We start from the raw sequence: 9,921 nt of genomic DNA, 5'->3' as shown, positions 1-9,921 counted from the left end.
CATTCTGAGCTAGGTAGTGTTTCTTTTGCATTTTGTAGATACTTCTTTGTTTTTAATTTGTGTGTTAATGCAATCCGACTTTGATATTTTGGTTTTTCAGAAAAGATTACTAGTAAGACAGCCGCCCTGAAAACTCTCTATACAGCTAAAAAGAATATTGTTGCCCGAATCATTCAACTGAAAGAGGTCGGCGAATCGGGTGATCTCCCTTCACCCTCTAAGTCAGATTTAGGTGCTTCTGCATCAGTTAAGGTTATTTCCGATCTGACTCCCCTTCCTCTAACACCTTCTACTAACTCTGGCATTCAAACAATTCCCCTTGCGCTTCCTTTTCCCGACCCAAAATCTAAAAAATGTAAAACTTCTAAATCAGGAAGTGTATATGAGCAAGGCTTTGATGCTGTAGCGTTTTGTAAGAAACACATCCTTCCTAATAATTTTATAAGTATGGACGATATTTCTATAAAAAACCACCTTCAACTCTTGGCACGGGGTGGGATAAGGACGGTTGGGGTATGCTTGGCTTTACTTAGCAGCTTGAGGAGACTCCCCTTGGTGCCACCTAGCGCACTTTGTCCGATTTGAAAGCTGAGGTGGCATCTTTGTGGGAAACTAAGCAGGAGTTGGAAAAGGAGAAGGAGATTCTTGTGTCCGATCTTTCGAAAGCTCGAGAGAGGGTGAAGCAATCAGAGGCTGCTTGTGCCATGGCAGAGAGTTTAAAAAAGAAGGCTGAGGAGAGTTATACCCAAGTTTTTGGGGAAAAGATGGACTTGATAGATGAGGTCGTCAAGTTGAGGGAAAGATATGCAGATCTGGAGGAGATTATAGCACATGGGATGGGTGAATTGGTCAAAAATTTGAAGGCCCAGTTCCGAGTTATAGCTCTCGAGGCGGACCTCTCCCTGATTAATCCCGACATGGTCATGGTTTATGGGAAGATTGTTCCTCCTCATGAAGATGAGGAAGATATTCCCATGGAAGATCTGAAGACCTCGAACACCCGGGTTGAGAAAGCTTCTCAAAGCTTTCTAACTCGATTGGATGATGAGCCCATTTCTTCTCCGACCCAGTTTGCCGAAACTCTCCTGCCCTCCTCAACTCAACTTGAAGAGACCTCCAACATGACCTCTAGTGAACAGGCTTCCATTCTTTAGCTTTAATTTGTAATATTTGATGGCTCGGCTTGTGGTTTCTTATGAACAATTTATTTTGTAATAGTTGTAGTTGAACACTTTATAATTCGTTTTGTAGTTTACGTAAACACTTTTTTCCACAATTTTAGTTTGTGGTAGTTTTCATTAATGAATTTTATTCTTATCATCTTCGCTTGGGCTGGCTATAGCTTCGTAACTTAGTAGAAAATTTTTGACAAGTCACTCGGTGACTTTCTTTTGGCATCAATTTGGTCAAATTGTTCCAGATTTTCAAATCTTGGGGGATGTCGGCCAGTGTAGGTCAGACACTGCATTGAACCTTTATTTTGCGAGGTTGAGACTGTGTGTTTCCTTAGTCGGGAAATTAATTATGCTCCGACTTTAAGTAATCGGTTTTATCAAGTTATTTATACGATGCGTTTTAGGCTCACCTCTTTTACCAACTTTTAAGTAGTTTTGATGAGGTCGGGTCACGATCTGGTTATATAACTTCTTACACTAATTTGGACCTCGTCGCTTCATCTTGCCGACTATATAGGTCGGGCAATGATTTTCGCGATTTTTCGAGCTTAAATTAATGGGTGTTAGTGGAACAATCAATGGAATAATGAACTATCATTAATGAGAAAATGATTTATATAAGTTATCTTGCTACTAAGAAATAACTCTTAGCCCTTGCTATGGTCCCTCATTAAAACCCCCTCCAGGAAAATCCTTCTCGAAAAAAATCATGAAATCAGAAAAAGGAGTACACCAGGGAGCAAGGTACACTTTCTTGCTATGGTCCCATTTCAAGTTGCATACGTGCCACGACCTTGGGAGTTCATTTCCTTGTAAGTTGGACATTTTAAAGTAGTCCTTTCCCAAGACTTCAATGATCTTGTAGGGCCTTTCCAGTTTGTAGCCAGCTTCTCTTCCCCGACCTTTGTGTTCCGATATCATTTTGAATTAGTGTGAGGTTGTTTTTGGTGAAGCTTCTTTTGATACCTTTCTTGTTGTATCTCATGGACACTATTTTCTTCAGTGCTTCCTCCTTTATCCGAGCTTGTTCTTGGACTTCTGGAAGGAGGTCTAACTTTTCCCTTTGAGCTCGAACATTTCCAACGTTGTCATCGAATCTAACTCTTGGAGACTCTTCATTAACCTCTATGGGAATCATGGCTTCTACACCATAAGCGAGTTGGAAGGGAGGTTCTCCAGTTGTTGTATAGGGGTTGTCTGTATGCCCACAAGACTTGAGGGAGATCCTCAGCCCATGCACCCTTCGCATCTTGTAGTGGGCACTTAAGTCCGGCTAGTATGACTTTATTTGCAGCTTCTGCTTGCCCATTGGCTTGGGGGTACTCTACCGACGTGAATTGGTGCTTAATTTTGAGGCTTACCACTAAAATTCTAAATGCTGAGTCGGTAAATTGAGTGTCATTGTCTGTGGTGATGGAGTGTAGAACTCCAAACTGGGTTACAATATTCTTATAGACAAATTTCTGACTTCTCTCGGCCGTGATGGTAGCTAGGGTTTCTGCCTCGATCCATTTAATAAAATAATCATTTCTGACTATTAAGTACTTTACTTGTCCGGCCGCCAAAGAAAATGGACCGAGGAGGTCTATTCTAAGCCCTATTTGGCTAAGGTGAAGTGATGTTGATGAGCTCTTCTGGAGGTGCCACATGGAAGTTAGCATGCTTTTGCAAGGCGAACATTTTTTAACGAAGTTGGCTGCCTCCTTTTGTAAGGTCGGCCAAAAGAAGCCAGCTCGGATCACTTTCTTAGCTAGTGACCATGCTCCTAGGTGATTTTCGCATATGCCGCTATGGACTTCCTTTAAGATTCCATTAGTCTTGGAGGTCGGGATGCACTTTAGTAACGGTGTAGATACTCCTCTTCTATAGAGAACGTTGTGTACCAAGGTGTAGTTATGTGCTTCCCGTATGAGCCTCCTTGCTTTCCTTTCTTCTTTAGGTACAATATTGAATTTGAGATATTCGATAATAGGAGTCATCCAATCCAAGTTTAGATTGGTGATAGTCAATGTGTTTGACTTGTCGACTTCTTTGACAACTGATGGTGTGTGGAGAGTTTCCTAGATCAAGCTTCTATTGTTGTCCCCTGACTTGGTATTGGCCAATTTAGAAAGGGTGTCAGCTCGGGTATTGGATTCCCGAATTATATGTCGAACCTCTGCTTCATGGAATTGAGTTAATTGTTCCAATGTTTCTTTCAAATACTTCTTCATGTTGGGATATCTAGTTTGGTAGGTCACATTCACTTAAGAAGTTATTACTTGAGAGTCACTGAATACTATTAACGTTGCTCACTACAAAAAACATGCTAATTTGCAGGAGTTTTTTTTGGATTTGCGGCGGTTTTGAACCCCCGCAAATTGTGTTACAGCGGTTTAGTAAACCGACAAGGTTAGGTGTTTTGCAATACAATTACGGAAATTTTTTCAAAACAAAAAAAATTATGGTGATTTTTGCCCTCCGCTATTTGTGGCAGTTTGATGAATATTGCGTTGGTTTCCAAAGGCATCCAACAGTACTGTTTTACGGCAGTTTTAGTTCAGGTTGTGGGGGTTTTGAATCCCTATGAATTACTTAGACTAAAAATTATTTTTTGTTTTGTGGGAGTTGTAAACCATCGCAATTTGAGATGTGCTGCACAAATACAATTGCCATAATATTTACGTTATACATATGTATACACTACAAAAAAATGTTGGTAAAAATGGCACTAATTTTATGGCAGGTTAAAAAAACTGCCATTATGTTTGTTAATTTTGGCAGCACTAACTTATACCATAATGCTCATGGTTTTTGTGGCGGCTTTAGTTGATTGTGGCGTTTGGAACCGCCATAAAATTTGTTTTCTTTTTTAATTTGAGTGATGTTGGATACGAGAGTGTGATTAGTATTGTTGCATATGAGAACGTGAGGATGATGTCAATGTCGAATCCTAATTTCTTGCCGTTGTTCATCTTCCACTGATTTGTCTTTCAACTCCTCGCTGTCGCTCATTCCCTTGTTGTAGCTCATCTCCTCGCAGTTGCAAGCAACGCCGTTGTCGTTGCCTTCATTGAGCCTCTACAATTTGGCTTCGATCTGAAGACTTGTCAGCATTCATCGGAGCTCCGATTTCTATGTTTCTTCAATTCACAGATTCTCTCTCTCCCTGACGTTTAGCTTCTTCTCCTCGGAGCTCCGAAAAAACCACCACACTCACTACCAGCACTAAGCGCCACTATGGAAGGCGGCGGAGCAACGTTATTGGATGTTTATCAAAGCGCGAAGAAGCTCCTCCTAAATACGCGCAACTGCATGGAACGCCTCAAGCACCTCGACTACTCCGCCTCCTCTGATCTCTCCCTCTCCCTCTCCAACGACATCTCTCAGATCCAATCCCTATGCGTCCAGATTGATCGATTATGGTGCTCCATCGCCGCCAAATCTCAACGCGATCTCTAGAAAAGGTTCGTTCCGAATCATCCTCCTCCTTCGCCATTTTTTAACCTAGTCTGAATAAGTTCTAATCGAAAATTCTGTTTCTGCAACACGTTTGTTATTAGGCCATAATGCCTTTGAAATAAACGAAGTATATGCAATCGATGAAATAAATGCATGCAGTTTGTGTACAAAGTTTGGAATCTAGTGTTTTTTTCTTTTCTTTTCTTTTGCCAGTGGTTGATGTTGAAGTGGTTGCGCTGTGAATTTTGGTGCAGAAAAGTGGAACAGATAGCTGAAGAGGCTGACTCTCTGAGACAGTCTTTAGATAAATATAACATAAAAAATCAGAAACAGATCACAGAAGCTAAAGAGAGAGCAAAGCTTCTGGGACTAGCAGTATGTACTTGAATTTTTATCATGCTCTGGTTTTGGTGATTCTATCTATTACTGTTTTTATGTTCTTGCTTGATTTTGATGCATGCATGATTGATTTGATTTTTATTAATTTGATGTGGCAGAATGGGGATTCCAGCCATGTTTTGAGGATCTTTGACGAGGAGGCACAAGCTATACAATCGGTTTGAAACTCAAGGCTTGAGCTGCAAAATTCTACTACACTTGGAAAAACCATCCTTTCATTAATACATGGGAAAAGGGAACGCTTGGAGGTATCTTCATTCTTCCCTTGCCTTCCTTTCATACATTTAATAAGAGGGAGAGCGAATGTGTAGTATCTATGTTTGTTCATGTTGTCTTAGTTAACTTATGAGATTTACTAGTGTATGTTCTACAAATTTACTAGTGAATTAATTTTTGTTAATTAGAGATGGAGCATGTGTGAATTAATCATATCTTAATTTACTAGTTAAGATTCTGATTCATCAAAACAATTTAGTGATGAAGAGCTGTCAAATAAACTCTTCTGGAAAATTTTTGCTAATGTTATTAATGCTAACATTATTCAAAAGCTAGGCCTCTCTGTTCTAGAGAAGTTAAAGTGGGATGGGTTGGAGTTTCTAAATAAAATTGGCTCACAGTCACAAAATATTGCAGAAAATATATATATTCAGTTTGGACTTGCATTACCAGGAAGTACGGATGATAAAGATCAAAGAAGTGATAAGGATAATACAAGGAATAATGATAAAACAAGTGATCAACCTGCCATTGCTGTAATTCAATCTTCACTTCCAGAGGTCAAAAAAGCAACAGAGAATTTAATTAGACAGACTTATTCAATTTTAGGTGGTTTAATGCTTCTGACTACAACAATTTCAAAAATGAAAAATAAAGCACGTTCTTTGGAAGAGAAAGAAATCAAAGAAGATTGCACCAAAGTAGGAGGTGATGACACACAATATTCTATTAGTCTGGAGTTTCTTCCCACAGAATGGATTACTGTTGGATGAAAAGAAAGCTGAAGAGATGAGAGCACTTTTTTCAACTGCAGAAAGTGCTGTGGAGGCTTGGGCAATGATGACCACTTCACTTGGTCATCCTAGTTACATTAAGTCTGAGTTTGAAAAATATGTTTCTTAGATAATGCATTCACAGACACGTAGGTCTTTTCTTATCTCTTCTACAATATGTATGCTACATTGCTACTCTAACAATTGCAGTGTATCACCCTAAATACCATTTATGCAGATATCTCATTCAATATACTTCTTTCAATTAGCTAATAATTGAAACCCTCAGGTTGCAATTTGGCGTGATTCCACAGGAGGAGGTTGGTGGTTGTGTTTAGGGGAACATAACAGGTAGTTCTTGCAATTGCTATTTGATATGAAATGTGGTTTCTGGTATGTCTAAAAGATGCTTATATTTGATTTTTCAGTCTCAATGGAAGGACTTAAGAACTGATCTAATGCGTGACCAACTACCATGTTTATTTATCTCATTTTGGATGCTATATATGAACTGTAATTTGTAGTTTCTTTTTTGGCTTTGTAGTTTATTTTTTAGCTTTCTTTTTTGTAGTTTCTTTTTTTGCTTTCTTGAATCTATCCGGAGAATCTAAGGGCCTTAGCAGAATATTCTGAATTTTTACAGCAACATGATAGCTTATCTTTTGGAGAAGGTAATTAAATTTTTTGCCCTGCCTCTTCTTTAAGCAAACAAAACAAAATATGTACTGCCTTGCCTCTTCTCACATTGCTATTTATTATTTATTTATACTTCCACTTTGCACATTGCTAGATGACAATACCAAGCAGAAGCATTCAACAAAAGCAACAATATGTCTGCACCTCTTTCTCCCCCGGCAGGTTTGAATTTAAACCAGCCATTACCTTATGTTAGAAATATATAGAACTATTCATAATTTCTACTTATGAGTTTAAATTATAAAAGAAGATGATTTATGAAATCTTCACTTATATTATTATGATTGTTTATGTTTCAGTCTCAGAAAAGACTAACCGGGTGGGTTCGTTGAAAAAGAAACTGAGAAATTCTTTCAAGAGGAAGGGGAGGTGAAGTAGTAGCAAGGTTATGTCCCTTGAAATAGAGGATTTTCGTGATGTTGGTGAGGCCAAAATTGTTGATGAGTTTCGCCAAGCTCTCATTTTGAATGAGCTTCTCCCTTCCAAGCACGATGACTATCACATGTTGCTCAGGTTCATTCTTAGTAATGCATGCTACAAAGCTTCATAATAATGGAGGCATACAAAATTGAAAAAATAATTGTTAACGTGAAAGAATATTAAAAGACCATTAGAATTTATTATTCTTAGTCATCAATTAAAAATCAATTGGTAACTCCTCAATACACACTTTTTAAGAACTTCTTGCCAATATTAGTTAATATCAATAAGTATTTTCTAAAATGATTAAAAATTGATTTCATGTTGTTCTACAGAATACTTATTAATTTTTGTTTTTGACGCATGTTGCAGGGGCTTAAGAACTTCAGCAAACATGCCAGAGAGCTCATCACTGCCCTTCAGAAGATTGATGGCAACAACTATTCTGAAGTAAGTCCTTCCCCTGCTTTTGTTATAGTAAATATGGATTATAAAAGAGTTTATTTCTCGATTAAATATTTAATTATGTCGAAGTAGAGATTTTAATTTTAATATCATTAAATTGGGTCCTTCATTACAGACCTTGAGCCAAATGTACATCATCAATGCTGGTTCTGGATTCAGAATGTTGTGGAGCACTGTCAAATCCTTCCTTGACCCAAAGACCCCATCAAAGATCCATGTGAGAACAAAGATTGTATGCTAATTAATCCTCTTTAATTTTCTCAAGGAAAGTAGGATTTAAACTGAAATTACTTCTACATTTACAGGTACTTGGCAACAAGTATCAAAGCAAATTACTAGAAGTGATTGATGCTAGGTGAGCCATATAACTCATTATTACTTTTAATTCCATTTTAGTTTTTACACTCCACATTGTTCTTATCCATTACTTTTGCATTGATAGTGAGTTGCTAGAGTTTTTTGGAGGTACTTGTACCTGTTCTGATCATGGAGGCTGCATGCATTCTGATAAGGGTCCATGGAAGGATCCATATATAATGATGGTAGCTTCGACCAAACCATTGTTAATTGGTTTATTTGGTTTGCATTTTCATTTTTAGCGTTTTCTCTTTATAAGATTTTGTGAATAGAAAAACAAAAAATATGATGTAAATTCAAAAATCTAAAATTTATTATTTTTATTAATTTTTGTATTTATAAATATTTAAAAAAATAAAAATAAAAAATAAAAACTCAAACTAAATACATTTATTGAAAATTTAAGTTTTTGTTCATTTTTTAATCTATATATTTATTATTATAAAATTATTTTTTTAAAAAATTTAATCTATTAATTTACGGCATATTATAAGTTTTTATATATAGTATTTACTATCTAATTTGTATGCAGATTTACCGATGGTTCAGAATGGGTTCCACAAAATTTCAAACCATAAAATTGAGACAATTCCAGAGAGCAAAAATGAGGTATGATAGCTTTTTCTATTTTTCAAGTATCTTTCTGCATCTGTTCTATTTTTGAAATCGTTTCTTTGTTGTCTTTATTTTCATTTTGTTATTACTGAATTACAAAAGTAACGTAACCGATTGGCTTGTTTATGTCCTTTTTCTTTTATTCTGTGATGGGACAGATTTGACAAGATCATCAATAAAGAAATTTCTTCTACTATGGTTTATGTCTTTCAAACTCAAAAGGAGGTTTTTCTTTACTTAACACCCTGTATCTTACTGCATGTATGCTGTATTTCCATGCTGGAAATAGTATTATAACTTGTGTGCAAGCATTCATTGAGGAACTTTTGTTTTTAATTTCTTGGAACCATTAAGTTTAGTGAATGAAAACATCTTAGACACCTAAGCTTTCATTTACGTGATAAATATGAAACCAAATTCAGTACTTTTGATTCTTGTCATTTTTAGACATCATAGATATCATGGCCTTTTTTTGTTGTTCTGTTCCATCCAGTTACTGCCTAATTGTGATTAGTACTTTTAATTTAGTCTTGTCATTAGGGACATCTCGTGTCAATAGCATTAATTACCATTTCCAATAATCTTGACGTTTGGTTCTTTTTTTGTTAAACAGGAAATGTCATGAATTGCGACCTATTTCGACGTTTGATATCTGCATATATAAAACTTTGATGATTGAATAATTTCATATTAATAGTTTCAGATTCAGTTTTCTATCCTTTTTTATTGTGCTCATAATTATATTTTTGTTGTAGGGATTGGATCAAGAGAGTGAAATTCCATCACCAAAAGAGTTAAGAAGTAGATCTTTTGGAGCTAGCACCCAAGAAGCATGATCTTGCATGATAAAGATTTTATGTATATATATATATTGTAAGACGAATTATTGAAAAATGTTATCTTTGATACTTTGTTTTTGGATTATGACTCTTGATTTTCGAAGACCATGTATGAATTGAAAATCTTGTTATAATGTTTGATTTAAGGCTATACCTTTTGATTATTAATAGATTTTAAAGTTTGAGTTCAAAAAATGTCACTTCAAGTAGGTAATTTCAATCTCATTTTAAAAAGTATAAAATTGCCATCAAACTTAGGTAAAAACAACGGTTAAAAATCGCCATTTTAAACAAAAATGGTGCCATTATATCCTGGTAAAAACGGCGGTTAGAAACCACCCTTTTAAATGAAAAGGATGCCATTAAACCTAGGTAAAAATGGCGGTTAAAAATCGCCATTTTAAACTAGAAGGATGCCTTAAACCCTGGTAAAAATGGCAGTTATAGACCGCCATTTTAAACAACAAGACCGCTATTTTATTTGGTTAAACCGCCATTTTAACCATAAAAAAACCGTCGAATTAT

General features: G+C 36.3%; 1 protein-coding gene and 1 pseudogene across 1 annotated transcript; both read left to right on the top strand.

The window, feature by feature from the left end:
- The first annotated feature begins 4,394 nt into the window (after positions 1 to 4,394).
- LOC148581672 (uncharacterized) lies at positions 4,395 to 6,157 on the top strand (annotated as a pseudogene).
- A 129-nt stretch (positions 6,158 to 6,286) lies between these two features.
- LOC107624038 (phosphatidylinositol/phosphatidylcholine transfer protein SFH12) lies at positions 6,287 to 9,528 on the top strand. The gene is made up of 10 exons (XM_088493155.1): positions 6,287 to 6,675; positions 6,795 to 6,862; positions 7,000 to 7,229; positions 7,493 to 7,570; positions 7,701 to 7,802; positions 7,891 to 7,940; positions 8,028 to 8,127; positions 8,475 to 8,551; positions 8,716 to 8,782; positions 9,313 to 9,528. Exons 3-10 carry the CDS (start codon positions 7,089 to 7,091, stop codon positions 9,391 to 9,393), a joined length of 696 nt encoding a protein of 231 aa, XP_088349281.1. The 5' UTR covers positions 6,287 to 6,675; positions 6,795 to 6,862; positions 7,000 to 7,088; the 3' UTR covers positions 9,394 to 9,528.
- Positions 9,529 to 9,921: the final 393 nt, after the last annotated feature.

This window comes from Arachis ipaensis, chromosome B10 (genome assembly GCF_059453495.1).
Source record: "Arachis ipaensis isolate K30076 ecotype BB chromosome B10, ASM5945349v1, whole genome shotgun sequence".
Lineage (NCBI taxonomy): Eukaryota > Viridiplantae > Streptophyta > Magnoliopsida > Fabales > Fabaceae > Arachis > Arachis ipaensis.
The sequence above is the reverse complement of the archived record's forward strand: the minus strand, read 5'-3'. Positions and strand labels throughout refer to the sequence as shown.

Bases quoted from the DNA above. Each gene is read 5' to 3' on its own strand.
- LOC107624038 (XM_088493155.1), top strand. From the start codon at position 7,089: ATGTCCCTTGAAATAGAGGATTTTCGTGATGTTGGTGAGGCCAAAATT. The intron at 7,230-7,492 runs GCATGCTACAAA...CGCATGTTGCAG, and splicing joins TCAGGTTCATTCTTAGTAAT to GGGCTTAAGAACTTCAGCAA. The intron at 8,128-8,474 runs GTAGCTTCGACC...ATTTGTATGCAG, and splicing joins AGGATCCATATATAATGATG to ATTTACCGATGGTTCAGAAT.